Genomic DNA, 21,396 nt, shown 5'->3' with positions numbered 1-21,396 from the left:
GCAGGGGCCCAAGCACTTGGGCTATCCTCTATTGCTTTCCCAGGCCACAGCAGAGAGCTGGATCAGAAGTGGAGCAACCAGGACTTGAACCGGTGCCCATAATGGATGCTGGCACTGCTGGTGGCGGCTCCACCTGCTATGCCACAGCACTGGCCCCGACCCAGCCTGTTTCTCCAGTTGCTCCTTGTGCTCCCGAGTGCCCGCCCTTTGAGGGCAGTGGGCTGGCAGAGCCGAACTGAGGCAGCACAGCTCAGCGTTGGGCCTGGATTTGCCTCGCCCTCATTGGCTGTGTTCCTAACTTGTCCAAGCCTCAGTTTCCCCGTGAGTGTAACTGGAAAGTGACAACCACATCATAATTAAGATTCCATGAGGGTGGTGTTGGGCCTAGTGGGTAAGACAGTGGCTCAGATGCCCACGGCCCACAGTGAAGTGCCTGGGTTCAATGCCCAGCTCCGGCTGCTGACCCCAGCTTCCTGCCAGAGCAGGCTCTGGGAGACAGCGGGGGTGGCTTAAGTGAGTGGGCTCCTGCCACTCACGTGGAAGACCTGAATTGAGTTTCCAGCTCCCAGTGGGACTGCAAGGTTGTGGGCATTTGAAGAGCAAACCAGCTGACGAGAGCTTCCTCTTCATGTCACTCAAATAAATAAAAATTATATAAAAAAGCAGAGACTGAGGCTGGTGTTGTGGTGTTAAGCCACAGAGTCCCAGCTGCTCTACTTCTGATCCAGCTCCCTGCCAATGGCCTGGAAAAGCAGCAATGATGGCCCGACTGCTCGGGCCCCTGCTACTCACACAGGAGAGCTGGAGGAAGCTCCTGACTCCTGGCTTCGGCCTGGCCCAGCCTCAGCATCTGCAGCCGTTTGGAGAGTGAACCTGTCTCTGTAACTCTGCCTTTCAAATAAATAAATCTTTAAGAAATAAAGAAGACTGCATGAGATCGTGTGTCCTGCATGCATAATACTGAGCCTGGCCCATAGGAGGGAAACACGTCTTTGGTAAGGGGCTTTCTACATCCGGAGCCGTGCTCCACCGGAACCACGAGCCGGCCGCCCGTGTTAGGGAACGGGGGACCTCGCCACATGGTCAGCTGCCGAGCTGCCTCCAAGCTGCGTGGTGACCCAGGTGACCTCAAGGGCTTCAGGAAAATCCACTGGCCAACCTGGGAGCACTGGCCAGGGCTACTTGTTTCCCACTTTAATGAACAGTAACACATTGAAAAAGAAGTAGACTCAGACTCGCCTGAGGTCACACAGCCAGCGAGGATTAGAACCTGGGCTGTGGCTCTCTCTGTTACCAGAAATGTATTAACTAATCTAACAGAAAAAGAGCGTTCTTTGCCGTCACCTACCCGACAAGACGCTGCAAGTGAAATTCCAATGTCATATTCACATATATGCGGCTTCGGGGTGGGGCGGTACCCACGAGGCACACCCCTCTTGGTCACCCAGCCACCACCGCACCTTCCCAGCTGCTTCTGTTCTCAGAGAGAGCATTCATCCACAGAACTCCGCCTAAAACGGTTGTGCACTGACGGCTCTCCAGCCCCGCTTCTCCCACGTGGCCCTCAACTGCTTCCCTCTTACCCGAAGACGCCCAGAGCTGTAAGAGTTGGCGGGATGTCTTCAAGGGGTCCACGCCCTGAACAGACTCTCGGGCAGCCAACTGGGCAGGTGTGGGCTACACTGATCCAGGTTCCCTGAGACAGAGAGGCCAGGCCAGGCCAGGAATTCACACCCAGCCCATGGGACTCGCAAGACTGCGTAACAGAATGGCTTCCGAACCCCAGAGCCTCGGGCCCAAGAGCAGGCTGGGAGCTGCACGGGGTGTCAGCCCAGTGACCAGAGGCCTAAGGAGGCACACCTGACACGCAGGCAGGCAGGCAGGCAGGGGCGCTGTCCTCACCGAGGCGTGCCTTCAGCTGTGTCTCTTGGCTAGCACGCGCAGCTGTGCTGTGCTTACGAGCCCTTCCAGGATTGATAGCAGGCATTCCAATCCCATTAACAGATGATGGGCACAAGCTCCAGCCCAGCCCAGCCCAGCCCAGGCCCCTGGAGCTCCCAGGCTGGTGGGGGAGGCAGGTGAACAGCAGGTGAGCCTGCAGTGTGGATGTTGGGGGTGTTGTTGGAGAGGAGGCTTAGGTGGGCACTCCCAGTCCACCCTGGGGACCAGCTGCACAGAAGGTGGCCTTAGGAGGAAAGAAGAGGTGGGCAGAGGGTACCCTTCTGCTCATCTTTGCTTGAGGGTTCTGGACCCAGCCCTACACCAGGGTGGGAGCCCCAGGGGCCAGCCTTGATCATCTCAGGGCCAGGGGCTCTGCAGGAGTATGGCACGGCCTGGGCATGGCCCAACTAACCTGTGACTAAGCAACAGTCTCGCGTGACTCCTAACTCCGCATAGGACCCAGGGTGTGTGATGCAATGCCTCGCTCCTGTCCTGCTCCATCTGCCACGGCCTCCTGCCTCTCCCCCAGAATGGAGACCCCTTTTGTTGGTTGCTTGTTGAATCCTTCTAGAGCTTCTAGAGTTTATCTAATTTTTAAAAAAGATTTATTTACTTATTTGCAAGTCGGAGTTACAGAGAGAGAAGCAGAGCCAGAGAGAGAGAGAGAGAGAGAGAGAGAGATCTTCCATCTACTGATGGTCACAATGGCCAGAGCTGGCCAGGCTGAAGCCAGGAGCCAGGAGCTTCATCTAGGTCTCCACATGGGTGCAGGGACCCAAGCACTTGGGCCATCTTATGCTGTGTTCCCAAGCACATTAGCAGGGAGCTGGATCGGAGGTGGAGCTGGGTCTTGAACCAGTGCCCATATGGAATGCCAGCTGCAGGCAGCAGCTTGACCGCTATGCCAGAGTGCCAGCCCCAAGCTGAATCTTGCATTCTCTCTTTTTTGCGTTAAGATATTGTGCTAGCCACACTGGAACAGGCTTTTTTTTTTTTTTTTTTTTTTTTTTTAAACAGGCAGGCAGAGTGGACAGAGAGAGAGAGACAGAGGGAAAGGTCTTCCTTTATCGTTGGTTCACTCCCCAATGGCTGCTGTGGCCGGCGCACCGCGCTGATCTGAAGCCAGGAGCCAGGTGCTTCTGGTCTCCCATGCAGGTGCAGGGCCCAAGCACTTGGGCCATCCTCCACTGCACTCCCTGGCCACAGCAGAGAGCTGGCCTGGAAGAGGGGCAACCGGGACAGAATCCGGCGCCCAGACCGGGACTAGAACCTGGGTGTCGGCGCCGCAGGCAGAGGATTAGCCTAGTGAGCCTCGGCGCCGGCCAAGGAACGGGCCTTGAAAAGCGGTGCGTTTCATTTTCAAAATGTTACTGATTTCACATGGTGACAACAATGTCCACTTCGGTCCAGACGCTTTGTTGGTAAAAGCAGAGCGCAGGCTTTGATGGTTTGATGAGGCTCGCAGAACATTGGGGGAATGGGGAGGGAAAACGCAGCCCTCTGGGGAGCGTTGCTTAGCAACAGTCACGTGGGCTGTGGGGACCAGAGGAGGGTGTGTTTGTGTTCCCACAGGGCCCAGAGTGAGTAATTGTGGAAAAAAATAAGTCAACTAACATCCAAGAGTAAAATAAAGCAAGCAAGCAAGGGAGAAGTCAGCCTCGACCTCATTTCCCTAAAGAAGTGTCCTTAACACTTGGGGCAGAAGAGCAAAACAGGCAGGAAACGGGACGCTTCCTCTGGGGTCCTGAGCCCCGGGGACTGAGGGCAGCAGGGAGCAGTGGTCAGGGAGTGTGGATCGGGTGCTGCTCTCACCAGGAGCGCTAAGTGCTGCCCACTGCGTGCCGTTGGCGGCGTCTCCCTGGGCAACACACGGCAGTGACGCGCAATGGACCCGCACTGGACGCGCACTGGGCGGAGGCTATGCTAGCACAGAGGAGACGGCGGCTCAGCTTCCGCGGCCGGCCGTGTGCCTGGCGGCCAGGCAGGCTGGTGCTGCAGCAGAGCCACCCGGCCCCCAGCTGGGGATAGATGTGGCAGAGGTTGGCCAGGTGCCACCCCCCACACACACCCCGGAGCAGCGCCTGCTCAGGGTAGCCACTGAGCCTGGACCGGTGAGACACCCGCACGGGGTGCCTGTCCAGCCCGGGCTGTGAGGACTCCTGGTGTGGTGGTGAGGTCGGCCTCACACCGCTGAGAGCTCACTTCCCCCGCGGCTGACTACCTGCTCTCTCGCCCTCTCTGCTCGCCTCGTCCTCTTGCTGCTATGTCTGCCACGTCTCTCTGTGTCCACAGCTACCCTCCACCCAGGAGGAACATGGGCCTCGCAGGCCACGTGACAGGTGCAGCAGCACGCACTGGGTACCTCATCGGCGCCGCCCCTCCCCCAGCCCTATCGGCGCCTTCCCTGGGGGCACCGGGAGCCAGCTCTGGGATCTCTGCCCAGGGCCTGACAGGAGAGGGGGCGGGGACGGGGGCGCCTTGGACACCCTCCGGGAGTTGCCAGCCCTGGTTCAGACCCCAGCTCTGGCAGTGGGGAGGGGACCGGAAGTGCTGTTCTGGAAGGAGCGACCCTCTGACGTTTCCCTGGGGGAGGGCCAGGGCTCCAGTCACCCTGGGTCAAATCTGGCCCTGCCCCTACCCTGTGGAAATTCCGAAGTGGAGGGCAGTGGTCCTTGGCAGGTGATGGCTCGCCTGAGCCAGGCCAACCCCAGGCACCAAGAGGTAAGCTGGGGCCTGGCAGTGAGTAGGTGCTCAGGAAATGTATTTTCGTGGATTTAGGCCTGGGCAGGGGTGGTCTTGCAGCGGTGGAGAGGAAGATGATGGCGGCCAGCAGGATGAGTGCAGAAAGGACGGCATTCGGGTAAGAGGTGAGTGCGAACGCGGGCCGGACTTAATACTGTATTAAGGCCGGCGCCGCGGCTCCCTAGGCTAATCCTCCGCCTGCAGCGCCGGCACACCGGGTTCTAGTCCCGGTCGGGGCGCTGGATTCTGTCCCGGTTGTCCCTCTTCCAGGCCAGCTCTCTGCTGTGGCCAGGGAGTGCAGTGGAGGATGGCCCAAGTGCTTGGGCCCTGCACCCCATGGGAGACCAGGAGAAGCACCTGGCTCCTGGCTTCAGATCAGCGCGGTGTGCCGGCTGCAGCGCACCGGCCGCGGCGGCCATTGGAGGGTGAACCAACAGCAAAGGAAGACCTTTCTCTCTGTCTCTCTCACTCACTGTCCACTCTGCCTGTAAAAAAAAAAAAAAAAAAAAAAAAAATACTGTGTTAAGACCTGGGCAAGGGGCGGGCACGGTGGTGCAGCAGGGTAAGCTGCTGCCTGGGCTGACAGCGTCCATGTCAGAGTGCCTGGTTCAAGTCCCAGCTGCTCTGCTGCAGACTTCTGCTTACGTGCCAGGGAAGGCAGCACAGGATGGCTCCACTCCCTGGCTTCCTGGCACCCACGTGGGAGACCCAGATGGAGTTCCAGGCTCCTGGCTTCAGCCTGCCCAGCCCTGGGGTTGCTGGCCTTTGGAAAGTGAGCTACCAGATGGAAGATCTGTGTATGTGTTTGTCTCTTCTTTCTGTCATTTGCCTTTCAAATAAATAAATATATGTTTCTTTTAAGAGATCTGGGCAATTTATTTTTTTAAAACCTTTGAATGTAATTTACATTACATTCAAGGGTAAAATTCACCTTTTTAAGCACATAGTTTGGGCTTTGCGACACCAGCATCCCATACAGGTGCTGGTTCAAGTCCTGGCTGCTCAATTTCTTTTTCTTTCTTTTTTTTTTTTGACAGGCAGAGTGGACAGTGAGAGAGAGAGACAGAGAGAAAGGTCTTCCTTTGCTGTTGGTTCACCCTCCAATGGCTGCCGCGGCCAGCGCTGCGGCCGGCGCACCGCACCGTGCTGATCCGATGGCAGGAGCCAGGAGCCAGGAGCCAGGTGCTTTTCCTGGTCTCCCATGGGGTGCAGGGCCCAAGCACCTGGGCCATCCTCCACTGCACTCCCTGGCCACAGCAGAGAGCTGGCCTGGAAGAAGGGCAACCGGGACAGAATCCGGTGCCCCGACCGGGACTAGAACCCGGTGTGCCGGCGCCCCTAGGTGGAGGATTAGCCTAGTGAGCCGCGGCGCCGGCCTTGCTCAACTTCTGATCTAGCGCCCTGCTAATGCACTGGGAAAGCAGCAGCAGATGAGCCGAGTGCTGGCCTTGCACCCACATGGGAGACCCAGATGAAGCTCCTGGCTCGTGGCTTCATCCTGGCCCAGCCTCAGCTGTTGCAAACATTTGGGGAGTGAACTAGCAAATGGAAAATCTCTTTCCACCTTTCAAATAAATAAACACAATTAAAAAAAAAAAACCCACAATTCAATGACTATGTGTGAGAGTACTTCAGAAAGTTCATGGGGTGCATATTATCAGAAAACCATGCACAGATTGAATTCAAAAAATTTTACACTGAAATGAACTTACCTTTGAATTCCATTTCTCCATGAATTTTTTTTTTTTTTTAACAGGCAGAGTTAGACAGTGAGAGAGAGAGACAGAGAAAAAGGTCTTCCTTTTTCCTGGTTCACCCCCCACCCCCACCCAAGTGGCCACTATGGCCAGCCCGTTGCGGCTGGCGCACTGCACTGATCTGAAGCCAGGAGCCAGGTGCTTCCTCCTGGTCTCCCATGCGGGTGCAGGGCCCAAGGACCTGGGCCATCCTCCACTGCACTCCCAGGCCACAGCACAGAGCTGGACTGGAAGAGGAGCAACCGGGACAGAATCCGGCGCCCCAACCAGGACTAGAACCCGGTGTGCCAGTGCCGCAGGCAGACGATTAGCCTAGTGAGCTGCGGCGCCGGCCTCTCCATGAACTTTTTGAAGTGCCTTGCAAATACTGAGTCGCATCTTCACCATGATCTTGTTTTGAATCATTCTGATTGCTTCAAACAGAAACTGCTCTTCCTACTCCCACTCCAGCCCTGGCAACCACTGCTTCTGTCTCTACATTTGCGTTTTGTGGATGTTTCATATGAATGGAATAAGATGTAGCCTTCTGTGACTGGCTTCTTTCTTTCTTTCTTTCTTTTTTTTTTTTTTTTTTTTTTTAAAGATTTTACCTGAAAGGCAGAGTTATAGAGAGGCAGAGGCAGAAAGAGAGAGACGTCTTCCATCCACTGGTTCACTCCCCAACTGGCTAGAATGGCAGGAGCTACGCCAATCTGGAGCCAGGAGCCAGGAGCTTCTTCCAGGTCTCCCACATGGGTGCAGGGGCCCAAGGACTTGGGCCATCTTCTACTACTTTCCCAGGCCACAGCCAAGAGCTGGATCAGAAGTGGAGCAGCCAGGACTTGAACTGGCACCCATATGGGATACTAGCACTGCAGGCGGAGGCTTTACCTGCTACGTAACAGTGCCAGCCCCTGATGATTAAGAGGTAGGGTTTTCTTTTCTTTTCTTTTTTTTAAAGGTTTATTTTATTTATTTCAAAGACAGAGTTACAGAGAGAGGTAGAGACAGAGAGAGAGGTCTTCTATCTGCTGGTTCACTCCCCAGATGGCCACAGCGGCCGGAGCTGCGCTGATCCGGAGCCAGAAGCTTCTTCCGGGTCTCCCACGCGGGTGCAGGGGCCCAAGGACTTGGGCCATCTTCTACTGTTTTCCCAGGCCATAGCAGAGAGCTGGATTGGAAGAGGAGCAGCCGGGACTAGAACCGACGCCCATATGGGATGCCAGCGCTTCAGGCCAGGGCATTAACCCACTGCGCCACAGTGCTGGCCCCTTTCTCTCCTTCCTTCCTTCCTTCCTTTCCTTCCTTCCTTCCTTCCTTCCTTCCCTCCCTCCCTCCCTCCCTCCTTTATTGATTTATTGATTTATTTTATTTGAGTTACAGAGAGACCTTCCATCCGCTAGTTCACTCCCCAGTAGGCCACAATGGCCAGGTCAGTCAGGAGCCCAGAACTCCATCTGTCTCCCACGTGGGTGGTAGGCCTCCCAGTGCATTAGCAGGGAGCTGGATGGGAAGCCTGGAGCCAGGACTCCAATATGACATACAGGTGTCCAAAGTGGTGGCTTAGCCTGCTGTGCCACGTGGGCTATTCTGAGTAATGCTGTCACGCGCACTCACTGCAAGGCTTTGTGTGGGCACGTGCTTCCTTTCTCGTGGGTACCTGCCTAGGAGTGGAATGACTGGATCCTAGAGTTACTGTTTAATCTTTGGAGGAGCTGCCAGGCTGTTTTCTCAAAGTGGCTGGACCGGTTTGCATCCCGGTCAGCAATGCATGAGGGCTGCAATGTCTCCATATTCTCAGACATTTGTTATTGTCTTATTTAACCAAAAATAATCGCACCAGTGAGTGTGTAGCATCTCAGCGGGTTTTGCTTTGCATTTCCCCTAAAAGGTTCACGTGCTGCTCCACACGTGCAGATCTACTTTGGTGAAATGTTTATTCCTATCTTTTAGGGCAAATTATTTAACCTCTTTTGAGCTTTCCTTTACTCTTCTGGGAAAAAAAATACATGATTATAAGCAGTGCCTATGGCCAGGATGAGGTGGTACACAAAGTGCTGACAAGAGTTGTGAGTATTGGGCTTGCTGTCGCTGGGAGGAGCTCTCCAGGGGCTGTCAGATTTGGCTGGAGCGCTGGGCTGCCCTGGCGAGGTGGGAGGAACAGGAAGGCTCTGCTCCCCTCAGCTGGGGGGAGGGGTCCATCATGTTCTAGACGTTCTGTTGAGCAAGTCCATGTGGTCTCACTGAAGACCCACCAGAACCTGCTGCTGAAGCTTGGCCTCCGTATCTATGAGGGATGAGCCCTGCAGGTCAGAGCATCTAGGACTTCTCCAAGGCGGTGGCGTTTCTGGAAGTGACAAGATGTAAGAGCTGACCTCACGCTGATGCCCAGGTCAGTGCCCATACCTTTTCCCTCTTTTTAATACTTATTTATTCAAAAGGAAGACTGACAGAAAGGGAGGGGAAACACATCTTCCATCTGCTCGTTTACTTCCCAAATGCCCACAAACAGCCAGGGCTGGCCAGGCGAGAGCCAGGAGCCAGGAACTCCATCCCAGTCTCCCACACGGGTGACAGGCAGCCCTCTACTTGATCACTGCCCACTGCCTTCTCAGGCACATTAGTGGGAACCTGGATCAGAAGCAGAGTACCGGACTCGAATTGGCACTCTGACAGGGGATGCCGGCATCAGAAGCTTAACCCGCTGTCCTGGCGCTGGCCCCGCCCACGCCTCCTCACCAAAGCCTTGCGGCACGCAGGCAGCGCGCTCCTGTGGGTGAGCACCAGCCTTGAGCTCAGGGTGCTGTGCCCAGCCTTGGCTTCTGGGAGGCCGGCAGGGGTCTGTGGGTAGGGATGCAGCCCCGCCACCAATCAGCAGCACAGCAGGGGCACGCGGCTTCCCTGCCAGGCCTCTGACATCCTAGGAAAGATTAGAGAAAAAGAACACTTCTCCTTCAGAGAGCAGTTGTGTCACAGGCTGTGCGGGGCCGACAGCGCTCCCCTCGGTCCCCTCGTTTGGCTACTGCCCAGACCCCGGCAGGGCCGCTGCACAGCTCTGCCATTCGCCTCGGCCCACCCTAGGACGCCACGTCTTGCCTCTGGCCCTACTTCTTGCCCGTGGACGGCGCGCTCCCACAGAGGTAGCGAGGACCTGACAGTTCTTTACAATGATGCCTTGGATGAAGCACGAGAAACTCAGGATAATGAAAAATAAACTTTATTAAAGCAGCTAAATTTAGGAGTAGCCTTTCTCCAATGGTATACTTTTAAAGCAAGAGTTAAATACAAGCACGGTCTAATTCCATACCCTGACTGACTGTGATCATCTTAGGTTGCTCACTTCACGGATCGATTCCCAGAAGTCCTAGCACGCTTATTCTCGGCAGTAGACAGGCCCGCCCTGGGCTCCGCCTGGAGGACGCACTGAGGGCCCTGCCCGACCCTGCCAGCGAGCCGGGTTCTGACTTGAATTCAGTGCCCGGCCTGAGCCAGTGGTGGGAGGTGTGCAGGGCTGTGTCTGAGCTTCCACCACGCGACAGCGGGAAAGCAGGGCTTCTCAGTCTCAACAGTAAAGGAGTTTTCACCGCGAAGACCTCCAAGCGCCCTGCCCCTCCCTGCACAGCGCAGGGGTGGTGGCGGGGCGGGGCCGAGGGCTCTGGGGCACAGGGGCGGCCTCAGTCCTTCTTGCCCCCGGGGGCCACATTTCTCGTGAGGAGCTTCCCTGTGCTGGAGGGGGCCAGCGTGGACACCATGGGGGACTCCAGCTTCACTCTGTCCAGCAGCGTCTTCTTCAGCGCAGCCGGGGAGATCTTTTCTTGGTCAGCCATGGACTGCAGCTCTCTGCAGACAGAGCCCAGATTCAGGCCGGAACCAGGGAACCCCCAGCCCCTGTTCTCTGACACCACCAAGGCTCGGAGCCCACACCAGATGCTCCTGCCAGCTCCTCCTCCCTGGTTTATCCCGGTTGCTCTGAGCTAGACAGAGCGCTAAGCACTATCTGTGATCCTATGAAGAAAGAGTGTGGGAAATTACAGGTCTGGAGCCACAGACTTGAAGTTGGAGCCTGCCTCCATCACTTATTAGCTGTTTGACCTTGGAAAATGAGTCCTAACTTCCTCGTTTACAAATCAAAATGAATCCCAGCGATCGGAAACGTGGTGAGAAGTAAGTGATGTCCGCAGACCCTTAGCGGAACCAAATCTAACAGGCTGTGGCTAGAAACAGCACAGACTCCAGCACCACTAACGGCACCCCAGGCAGCAGGTTCTGCCAGGCGGAGCCCAGCCCAGGGAGTGTGAATGAGTGTGAGCTGGACCCACCGTGTTCGAATACAGGACGCCTCGACCGCATTGATGAGCAGAGAGCGGAAGCCCCCACTCTCCAGGAAGTGCAGGGCGTGGATGGTGGCCCCCCCGGGGGAGCAGACGTTGTCCTTGAGCTGGCCTGGATGATCCTCCGAGTCCAGCAGCATCTTGGCAGCTCCCTGTGGCAGGAAGGGAGCAGTAGGGGAGGGCGCCGCTGGTGCACTTGGGACACGCTGCCCCACACCCACTGCACCTGCCCCATCCTTGTCCCAGCTTCCTAACCCAGCCTTGCCCCCAACTCGGTGACCCACAGGAATCACATCTCACACCCTGATCCCAAAAGTGCAGGGGAAAGATACTGACCAGCAAGGCCTGGGCCCCCAGTCGTACTGCCAGGCGCCGTGGCAGACCCATCTTCACCCCGCCGTCAGCCAACGCGTCCACGGCCATGAACGCCTGTGGAGACACTCTCTGAGCCCCAGGCAGCAGGCACTCAATGCCCTCCCCAGGTCTGCTTTTTCTGAGACTGGACCTAGCTCCGAGGGTCAGCTTCCTCCACCAGCCAGCCACATCCTAGCCCCTCCCGCTGCCCAGGCTCCCGGAAAGCTGAGAGCAGGCAAGGCCTCACATAGGCAGGCCCACTGCCGCTGAGCCCTGTGATGGCGTCGATCAGGTCCTCCTCCACTTCGGTGCAGAAGCCCACACTGCTCATGAGCTGCTCCAGGAGCTGGCCGTCCTCCACGAGCGCGTGGGTGCCCGTGGCGTACACTGTGGCACCCTCCCGCACCAGCACAGGTGTGTTGGTCATGCAGCGGATCACTTTGGGGGCCGGCTGGAAGGCCATCAGCTTCTGCAGCAAGACACAGGGCCCAGTGAGTGGCCCGCGCCCCCTGCTGCCCCCAGCGCCCACCCATCGGCCGCCACTCCCAGGGGCATGAGAGCTAAGAAGGGCACCTTCTCCACAGAGCTGATGGTGACCCCGGCTGCACAGGAGACCACGATGTGCCTGGGCTGCACGTCGGCCCCGATCTCGTCCAGGATGAAGGGGATGATGTGCGGCTTCACGGCCAGGAACAGGACGTCACTGTGCCTCACGGTCTCCTTGTTGCTGCGGGTCAGGTTCACACCCATCTTCTGCAGTAGGAGATGGCCAGGCTTACTGAGCTGGGGCAGCCTGGCTGGGCCCAGGCCTCCCTGGAGCAGCTGAACCCTCACCAAGCTCACTCTGCCAGCTGCAGCCTGCAATTCCTTGCCCCGTACCTCAACTGACACAAAGTTTTCCACTGCTGCTACTGGACAAGTAAGCACAGGCAGAAGTCCTGTAAAACTTCTCCATGGCAACCAGGAAGCAGCTATTCCCCCCCCACACACACACACAGTGTTCCCACACCTAATGCACCCTCTGCATGGTGGAACGTGGCACAGGGAAGCAGACACGTCAGCACCCAGTGGGTGGGGCAGAGGTGGGTCAGGCCCTACTCCAACTCCAGCTCCTTGTTCATCTGACCATACGGCCTCCATGTGGGCCAGAAGACGGCCAACTGAGGAGCAGAGTCTCCCCGCGCTGGGAACACCAGCCCATCCTAGGCAGTCACCCTGTCCCCTGCCTCATTACCCACCCTCTCCCCCAGGGCTCAGAGTTTGGGTGAAGAGTCGGGATTTTATGTGGAAAGAGAAACAACTCATTTGCAGCGTTCTTTCCTCTTTGTGCCTTGGAGTAACAACAAAGCGGCTATTATTCTACATGAAGAAGCAGCCTCCGGGTGAGCTCAGACTGTAAAATCACACAACTCTGGTCTGAGGGAAAATGAGTCCTTCGCTGGGTTCCCTTTATGTCCCACCCCAAGCGCTGCCCCGGGGAAGGTGGAAGAGTTGTGTGAGGCTGCAGCTGGGGAGGTGAGCGGCGCCACGGCCCGGCCAGACTCAGCTCAGCTCCAGCCATCCGTGGCCTGAGCCCCCTCGCGCTCCCCCACACCCCCTGCCCCGCCTACCCTGAGCGCAGACACCGTGGGCAGGTCCATTTCCGGGGAACTGGCCATTATCTTGTGAGCCGACAGGATGCCTGCAGAATTCATGCCTTCTCAGCGGGGGATCAGACCCGCCCCGTTCCCACGCCTTCCCCGGGATCGCAGAATCAAAACCCACAGTCGCCTGCAGTGCCAGGTTCTGTCACCCCGTCAACCTCCCGCGCGCACCAAAGACGCACCTGCGCTTAACAGCTGTCTCATCAACCCCACTGGCCTCAAATCATCCACGCGGAGGACCGTTTACCACGCCTGCCGCCACGCGCCTACCTGCCGCCGTGAAGCCCCGCGCCAGCGCACAGGCCAACTGGCCGGCGCCGATGAAGCCCACGCTCATGGTGCCTGGCTCGCGTCTCCCCGCAGCAACCCGCTCGGCGCCGGCCCAAGAAGGCCGGAGAGTGCGGGGCCCGCCCGCGGCGCGTCGACGAGGCCGGATCCGGGGAGCTCCCAGCAGCTTCCAGCCGAGGCTGGGATCACCCCCTGACGCGGTCCCGCGACCCCCCTCACTCCCCGCGGGATGCGCGGGCCGCAGACGACGCTGCAGGCCACGTGGCCCCGCCACACCCTGGCGACCAATCAGCAGTCGGCGGCTCGGGGAGGGCCAATCGGCAGCCGCGCCTGGGCTGTGCGCCCGCCTCCTCCGCTCGCAACAAGCGGGCGGGACCTTGGCTGCGGCCCAGGGAAGCTGGCCGCTCCGCCTGCCGGGAGCCCCCTGCCCTAGGCCGGAAGTTGGCGTCAACCCCGCTGCGGCGGTTGCGTATTTTTACTTCTGGCGGTGGGCCTCAGCCGTCCTTAGAGACCGAGGAGGACTTGCCTCCCCGGCCCCTCCGCTGCGGCCCTCTTAGCCAGCGCTCGCAGGGAGCATCTGCCCTGCCTCCTCCCTCCCCCTCCCGGCCCACTGCCGTCTCCTGCCTGCTGTCTCTGGCAAAGTGGACGAGGCCGCACCTCTGTTCACTTGCCCAGGTTCCTAGATCTCAGGCCTTGGGCCCTCCCTCCCTGCTTATCTCTAAGTAGCAGGCCCATCCCTTCTGAGAATTGACCCCACCCAAGCCCTCTGTGATGCAGGAAGCTCACGGGGGCTGGCGTGTCTGGCATACTTTTTTTTTTGCATTTATTTTTGTTATACAAATAACACATGCATATTGTGAAGAGATCAGGAATTGCATCCAGTGGAAAAGGAAACACTGCCTGTAATCCCAATTAAATGGAACCATGTGGCCCTGTGGAGTATAACTCTACATTTATTTTTCTATGCAGTAAGACACATTTTTTTTTAAAGATTTATTTATTTACTTGAAAGAGTTACACAGAAGGAGAGGCAGAGAGAGAGAGAGAGAGAGGTCTTCCATCCACTGGTTCACTCCCACAACGGCAGGAGCTGCCAGGAGCCAGGAGTTTCTTCCAGGTTCCCACCTAGTTGCAGGGGCCCAAGGACTTGGGCATCTTCCACTGCTTTCTCAGGCCATAGCAGAGAGCTGGATCAGAAGTGGAGCAGCCAGGACTAGAACCGGAGCCCACATGGGATGCTGGCACTGCAGGCGGTGGCTTAACCCACTATGCCACAGTGCTGGCCCCTAGACAGAGACATCTTAAACCTGATTTTTATTTATATATGATCAAATATTTATTTTCATCTATTTGAAAGGCATCTTCCATCCATTAGTTCACTCCCAAAATGCCAGCAACAGCTGGGGGTGGGCCAGGTGGAAACCAGGAGTCCAATCTTCATCTTCTATTGGGTGCAGGAACCTGACCATCATTGCTGTCTCAGCTTGAGTCAGGAGCAGAGCTGGGACTCCCCCCAGGCACTCCGATATCGGCTGTGGGCATCCTGCTCGGTCTTAACTGTCTCACGTTTTGTAGGTAAGGAGTCTGAGTAGGCTCAGCCGGTTCTTTGCTCCTGATCAGCCACCCGGTCAGGGCTCTCAGCTTGAGGCTCTGTGGGAGAAGAGCCAGCCAGACTCAGGTGTTTCAGAATGTGCGTCTGCACGCCCCCTTCCTTACTGGCTGTCGGCAGGGAGTTGTTTCACCTTTTAGAAGCCACTCAGTTTCCCCGACTCATGGCTTCCTTCAAACCAGCAATGCCAGGTCGAGTCCTTCTCACGCCTCACACTTTGTTTTAAGGAAAAAAAAAAAAAGGTTTATTTATTTGAAAGAGTTAGAGAGAGAGAGAGGGAGGAGAGGCAGAGACAGAGAGGTCTCCATCTGCTGGTTCACTCCTCAAATGAACACAAGGGCAGTGCCGGGGATGATCTGCATCCAGGAGCCACGAGCTTCTTCCAGGTCTTCCATGGAGGTGCAGGGGCCCAAGCATTTGGACCATCCTCTGCTGCTTTCCCCGGTGCATTAACAGGGAGCTGGATCAGAAGTGGAGCAGCCAGGACTTGAACAGGTGCCCATAAGGGATGCTGGCATCACAGGCAATGGCTTTACCTGTTATACCCTAGCGCCTACCAGCATAGCGCCCTGACCTACATGTCTATGTCATCTCTCACAGCTCCAGCCAGGGGAAGTCTACACCTGGAAGGGCTCCTGCAGTAAGGTATTAGATAATCCAAAATAGTCTGTTTTATGTTCCTGACCATAATTTTATCTGCAAAGTTCCTTTTGCCATGTAACACACTCGCAGTCTCCAAGGATCAGGACATGGATGTCTTTGGAGAGAACATTCTGCCTTCCTTCCACACGTTCCCCTGCGCTAAGGAGCACATCCTCACAGTCTGAGCTGAAGCCGGTCTCCTGGGTTTTTAGCCTGGTTCAGCAGGCCCATTTTTACCACTGATTGCAAGCGACTGGCTGGGGTCCACAGCCCTTTCAGAGCCACAGATAGAGCGCAGAGTGGCTAGAAGAATTCTTTTTATTTTTAAAAAGATTTTATTCATTTATTTATTTTGTATTTGACAGGTAGAGTTATAGACAGTGAGAGAGAGAGACAAAGATCTTCCTTCCATTGGTTCACTCCCCAAATGGCCGCCACGGCTGGGGCTGCACCGATCCAAAGCAAGGAGCCAGGTGCTTCCTCTTGGTCTCCCATGCGGGTGCACCAAGCACCTGGGCCATCCTCTACTGCCTTCCTGGGTCACAGCAGAGAGCTGGACTGGAAGAGGAGCAACCGGGACTAGAAACTGGTGCCCATATGGGATGCCGGCGCCATAGGTGGAGGATTAACCAAGTGAGCCACGGTGCTGGCCCCTAGTTATTTATTTGAGAGGTAGAGTTACGGACAGTGAGAGAGAGAGAGTGGGAGAGAGAGGTCTTCCATCCGCTTGTTCACACCCCAGTTGGCCACAACAGCTGGAGTTGCGCTCATCCAAAGCCAGGAGCCAAGAGCTTCTTCCAGGTCTCCCATTCGGGAGCAGGGGCCCAAGGACTTGGGTCGTCTTCTACTGCTTTACTGCTTTCCCAGGCCATAGCAGAGAGCTGGATCAGAAGTGCAGCAGCCGGGACTAGAACTGGTGCCCATATGGGAAGCCGGCACTGCAGGTGGAGGCTTTACACGCCACACCACAGCGCACGCCCCTCCACAATACTCTAGTTGTGTCCTCAAGTCCTGGATGTTGACATTTTTAAATTCCATTTTTCTTCCACTGTTCAGTTGGTATTAATTAGCTTTCTGGGTAAGACATAGTCTACGAGCTAGAGGCAAAACTTTCTCCATAGCCAGGCAGAAAGAAACCCAACTCTTGGGGAAGGGTATATGGAGGGGAATTGCCAGATATGACAGCTTTCAAATGAGATTTTAACCAAATGCCTGTGTCATCAGCAAAACACAGACCAGGGAATAGGGTGGGAAAGTTTATTTATTACCCATTCTACAGTGTAGAAATCCAACACATTTGTATGGACTCAGCCACAGTTTTTTCACCTGGAAAATGGGAGTAACAGCACCTACCACAAGGGATAGTTACAAGAATTGTGGAAGAATGGACATGACCTTGCCTAGCTTAGTGCCTTGGTTCACAGGAAGTGTTTAGTGAAGGTTAACTTGCTTCCCACACCGCTGTCGCACACACACACACCGGTTCTCATGGCCACCAGTGCAGGGTTAAAGTGCTTTCAAAGAGCATGCAAGACTCCCTTTGGAATGAGACTTGTGTGGGAAAAGAGAAAAATCCGAAATGAAAACTTTAAATGTAGTTATTAGCATCTTCAACGCCCTCTAGAAGCTGGGGGGTCTTTGGTCCACCCTGTCTTGAGATCACTACGTTGCTTTCATTCCCCAATATTGCTCCCTTCTCTCCTCTGTAAGGAGTGCCAGAAATTAAATACACTGAGTGAAACATCGTTTTGCTTTATTTATTCGGCTTTTCTACCTTCAGTTGTTTTTGCTACATTAAAAAGAAAAAATGTAAAGACCAGTGGTCTTTGGTGCTAAGTTCCCTACAACAGGGCAGCACCCTCAGTGCTGAGTTTCTGAAGGGCAGGGCAGGTCCTAGCAGCAATGAGGTCTTGCAGCCGGAGCCCACTCCTCCCTTTTCAAGAGAATGTGGTGGCCCAAAGTCTTCTGCATGTGCTTGAAGTCCCATCGTGCAGCCCCACCAGACGCAGAAGTCAAGTGCCTGGTTCCATGCCCACTGCCCCAGCCAGAAGCCCTCAGCCTTCCTCCTGGTACCCTATCTGGGGAGAGGGAACTTGGGTGTGTTTACAACAGTCCCGAAGGGGTCAGTATCTGGGAGGACAGGGGCCTCTTTTTCAGACATTCTCCCTGTCTAGGAGAAGCAGGGATTTTTGTTCCTTTGTTTCACCATAGAATAGAGTAAACCAGTTCAGCTTCCTCAGTTCTCGTCATAAGGTTTTGCTGTCCCACACTCAGTTGAGAATTAACCAGCCAGAGAACAGAACTTCTCCGCGGAACATCTGTCCATTGCTCAGCTTGGTCCTTTAATAAGCAGGCCAGGGTTTCCCACTACAGCTGCATTCTTTACTCACGTAAGTGCTTAGGATGGGCGGTGGACAAGGACAGGAAGTGGAAGAACACAGGGCAAAGGCTACATGGGGGCACTAAATTGGGACAGTGGTAACTAAGTATACAGATAAGACCTACGTTAAGACTGCCGCTATGGCCGTGTCTGGGCAGAGGCCTCAGGAGCTACACTGGGGAGGCTATGGCTCCAGCCTACTGGGCACAGGTGCCCCGTCCGAGGCACAGCTGCACTGCTTCACCCTCATGTTGGGCAGGCTGACCACCCGGGGCCTGGTCCTGCCTCCCTCCTGGATGCTGACGATCATGGGCAATGCGGCAGTCTCCGAGGCGATGCACCGCCGTGGCCCCAGAAACGGCCACTTGAAAGACAGGGGCTCTGGCAGCTGCCGGCAGCTGCCCACACACTCGTGGGCCACGAAGCCTGGGGGCTCCAGGATCCAGTTCTCGGCCCACTTCATCCCCTGCAGGTCCACGAACATCTCCTGGCGGCAGCAGCGGGTGCCCTCGGTCAGTGGCACCTCAGGGTCACAATTGCCCTGAGCTCTGTGGGGACAAAGAGAGGAAGGGTCAGAGGCCAGCTGAGGGCAGGAGACCCAGAAGTGGGGCATCTGGGAGGGAGGCTTATGATGACCCTTCTCTCATTAGGTTCACAAAGTTGGGTATTTATGATAGAGGATGAACAAACATCAAGGATAAATCAGCCACGGTTTGTTGAGGGAGCCAGGTGCTTCCCAGATGTTATCTCAGGTGACACCTTCATTTCATCCTCAGGTGAACCGTGTCGGGCACGGAGACCCCGATGTGCTCGGTGACATGACAGGAGGCTGCAGCAGGCTGAAGGCAGAGCTGGACTTGTGTAGTGGTATCCATGGGGGATGGGTTCCAGGACTCCCCTCCCCCCCCCCCCCCCCGCTTGGATAACAAACTCTACCAGTGCTCAAGTCCCTTAAATAAAATGGCATAGTATTTGCATATAACACATGCAATTCTGTATGCTTTAAATCATCTCTAGATTACTTATTTTTTAAATTTATTTGACAGATACAGTAAGACAGTGAGAGAGAGAGAGAGAGAGGGAGAAAGAGAGAGACAGAGACAGAGAGAAAGGTCTTGCTTCCGTTGGTTCACACCCCAAATGGCCGCTAAGGCCAGCCAGCGCTGCGCCGATCCAAAGCAAGGAGCCAGGTGCTTCCTCCTGGTCTCCCATGCGGGTGAAGGCACCCAAGCACTGGTGCCATCCTCCAGATGCCTTCCCGGGCCACAGCAGAGAGCTGGACTGGAAGAGGAGCAACCGGGACAGAACCCAGCGTGCATATGGGATGCTGAGGCGCAGGCGGAGGATTAGCCAAGTGAGCCACGGCGCTGGCCCCTCTAGATTACTTATAATAATGTCATGTAGATGCCTCATCTCTAGCTGTTCTACTATATTGTTTAGGGAGTACTGGCAAGAGGAAAAGTCTCTACATGTCCGTTCCAGCTGTATTTTTATTCTGAATATTGGCCATCCGAGGCTGGCTGAAACCACAATGCAGAATCCACAGGCAAGGGGCAGCCTGCCGCACACAGCACTGTCTGCTCTGAAGAGTTCCTTTGTCCCAGGAAGAGGGCAGTCGCCAAAACCCGGAGGAAGGTGTTCAACCCTGGTAACTAACGCTAATGTTCTTCCAAAGACTCATCATGGAGAACAGTAAATAAAAACAGAAGACTGCAATCAAATGCATGATTCAACGACAACATGAAAGTCCCCTGAAAAATTTCAGATGTTTTTCAATAACTGATAAAACTTCTACCACTAGAAGACCGCCCCGCTGCCCCGCCCCAGCAGCCAGCCCAGGGGACAGGGGCCTGGACTCCCATTCACCGCGTCCACCTGGCACCTACCCGTAATCCTTGAGGTCCAGGGTATGCAGCTCCAGCTGAGGCTCGCCCTGCACGCCGCCAGGCTCCCCCTGCGGGGCAAAACGCACCAGCTTGTGTGCGCTGGATGCCCCGGGACCCAGGTGCTCCCTGTGCACAGACACCACCAGCAGCAGCGGCTGCCGGGGCTGGCCTAGCTGCTGCCAGAAGGTCACGGCCTCGGTCACGTCGAAGGTCTTCCAGCCGCTCTCGTGGAGGGACACCAGCCTGAGACAGAGCCCAGTCTGAGCGGTCGGGGCTGGGCCGCGCAGTCCCGAAGGCCCAGGGCGGCCCCTCTGGCGCTGCACGCCCACGCTCCCTACCCGCCCCCCCCACCCCCGCGCCGCACCCTTCTGCCCCCCCCCCCCCGCCCCCGGGCCGGCGCACCTCCCTACCCCCGCCGTCCCCGCCGCGACTCCCACCTGGAGTCGATGAGGGAGGTGCGGTTGGAGCCGTCCTCACGGACGCGCAGCCACTCGATGGTGACCCGCGCCCGGGCGTGGCGCGGGGACAGCCCGTGCCTGCGCAGCGCCGCCTTGGGGACCGGCTCCTGGAAGAGCCGCAGCACGGCCTGCACCAGCTCGCTGTTGGGCGGCAGCCGCTTCTCCATGCCGAATACCAGCAGGTGCGTGGAGGCGTCCGACAGCAGGAACTTGCCCACCACCTCTGGGGACAGGAGCGGGGTCAGCGGGCGCTCTGGGCATGGCCAGATAGCTGAGGACGCCCTCGGGCCTGGCCATCTGCACCCAGCAGGAGGGCTGCCAAGGTCCCCTCAGGGGAGAGGCTGAGGCTCAGAACCCTCCTGCAGGCTGCTGGCCTTGGAAGCCCTGGGGGTGGCTCCCAGCGCAGGGGCTGGGTTGGCCCCAACGGGAGTAACTTGGCCTTTGATTCAAGTATTTTTTCAAACACACCTCTGTCCCCAGTGCGCACAGCAAGGGGAGACAGAAGGCAGATGTCCCAGAGGACCAGGTGGCAGGGAGATGCTCCCAGACAGGCCCAGACCAGAGTGCTCCGGGGGAGAATGGGGCCCCAGCAGGTCCTGCCTGTGTCCCGCTGGGCTCTCCTCCTGTCCATGGTCCTGGCCACGAGGGCACCTTCTGTGCACAGCCAGAGTCCAGATGGCCCAGGCTGCCATCCTCCCAGCCACGGCTCCTCCTCACTGCACGGGGCTCCATGGACCTCGCCAGAGTCCACAAAGCAGGGCCCTCCGACACCACCCCTGGGCCCAGGGCAGCCGGGCAGGGGCTCACCTCGGAAGCTCTGGCTGAGGCTGAACCTCTTCCCGCGGGAGCGGTCTCGGCGGCTGTGTTGCAGCAGGGCCAGGTACTGGGCCCTCACATGGGCAGGGATGGCCAGGCCCTCCACGTCGGCTCTGTCCAGGACGGGCGCCTGGCGGAGGTGCAGCTGCTGCAGCAGGCTGTCCAGGATCTGCTCCCCGGTCAGGGCCAATCCGGGCCCGGCCTGGGGCAGAAGCCACAGTGCCCAGCAGAGCCACAGGGGCCACATGGTGCTCTGTCTCAGAGGTTGCAGGAGGGCCTGGGGTGCAGCTGCGTGTGCTGAGAGCCAGGGCTGGGCCAGCTTTATAGCCGGGCCTGGGCTGGCCTGGGGTGGTGGGAGGGAGTGAGGAAGGGAGGGAGGGAGGTCACACCCCTCAGACCTCCTGGGAGCCCAGCAGCCAGACAGGTCCCTGAGCCCTGAGGAGGGGGCTGTCTGGAAAAGACTCAAAGAGCGGTGTGGATGCCACTCGGGCGTGCTGTCTCAGCTCAACATTTTTAGTGCCTGTTCCATATCCTGGGCTCTACCCTAGTCCTGGTCTATGAGAAACCGAG

At 56.9% G+C, this 21,396-nt stretch overlaps 2 protein-coding genes across 2 annotated transcripts; both read right to left on the bottom strand.

The window, feature by feature from the left end:
* Positions 1-9,620: 9,620 nt before the first annotated feature.
* On the bottom strand, positions 9,621-13,673 carry PYCR2 (pyrroline-5-carboxylate reductase 2). Its single transcript, XM_002717478.5, has 7 exons — positions 13,018-13,673; positions 12,715-12,785; positions 11,678-11,857; positions 11,352-11,573; positions 11,087-11,179; positions 10,739-10,902; positions 9,621-10,259 (listed from the first exon to the last, which is right to left on the bottom strand). Exons 1-7 carry the CDS (start codon positions 13,082-13,084, stop codon positions 10,094-10,096), a joined length of 963 nt encoding a protein of 320 aa, XP_002717524.1. The 5' UTR covers positions 13,085-13,673; the 3' UTR covers positions 9,621-10,093.
* Positions 13,674-17,022: 3,349 nt separating this feature from the next.
* Positions 17,023-21,136, bottom strand: LEFTY2 (left-right determination factor 2). Its single transcript, XM_017347762.3, has 4 exons — positions 20,818-21,136; positions 19,990-20,233; positions 19,553-19,795; positions 17,023-18,214 (listed from the first exon to the last, which is right to left on the bottom strand). The coding sequence occupies exons 1-4, from the start codon at positions 21,071-21,073 to the stop codon at positions 17,851-17,853; spliced, it is 1,107 nt and encodes a 368-aa protein (XP_017203251.3). The 5' UTR covers positions 21,074-21,136; the 3' UTR covers positions 17,023-17,850.
* Between the last annotated feature and the right edge of the window lie 260 nt (positions 21,137-21,396).

The sequence above is a fragment of the Oryctolagus cuniculus genome, chromosome 13, assembly GCF_964237555.1.
Source record: "Oryctolagus cuniculus chromosome 13, mOryCun1.1, whole genome shotgun sequence".
NCBI lineage: Eukaryota > Metazoa > Chordata > Mammalia > Lagomorpha > Leporidae > Oryctolagus > Oryctolagus cuniculus.
Note: the sequence above shows the minus strand (reverse complement) of the source record. Positions and strands in the feature narration are given on the sequence as shown.

What these genes read in the sequence shown, in the direction of transcription:
- PYCR2 (XM_002717478.5), bottom strand. Translation starts at nt 13,084, where the DNA reads ATGAGCGTGGGCTTCATCGGCGCCGGCCAGTTGGCCTGTGCGCTGGCG. An exon ending in GCGGGGCTTCACGGCGGCAG is followed by an intron (nt 12,786 to 13,017) that starts GTAGGCGCGTGG and finishes TGAATTCTGCAG; the next exon opens with GCATCCTGTCGGCTCACAAG. An exon ending in TGGGGGCCCAGGCCTTGCTG is followed by an intron (nt 10,903 to 11,086) that starts GTCAGTATCTTT and finishes TTCCTGCCACAG; the next exon opens with GGAGCTGCCAAGATGCTGCT.
- LEFTY2 (XM_017347762.3), bottom strand. Translation starts at nt 21,073, where the DNA reads ATGTGGCCCCTGTGGCTCTGCTGGGCACTGTGGCTTCTGCCCCAGGCC. An exon ending in CCTCAGCCAGAGCTTCCGAG is followed by an intron (nt 20,234 to 20,817) that starts GTGAGCCCCTGC and finishes TCCTGTCCCCAG; the next exon opens with AGGTGGTGGGCAAGTTCCTG. An exon ending in CTGGACCTCAAGGATTACGG is followed by an intron (nt 18,215 to 19,552) that starts GTAGGTGCCAGG and finishes TTGTCCCCACAG; the next exon opens with AGCTCAGGGCAATTGTGACC.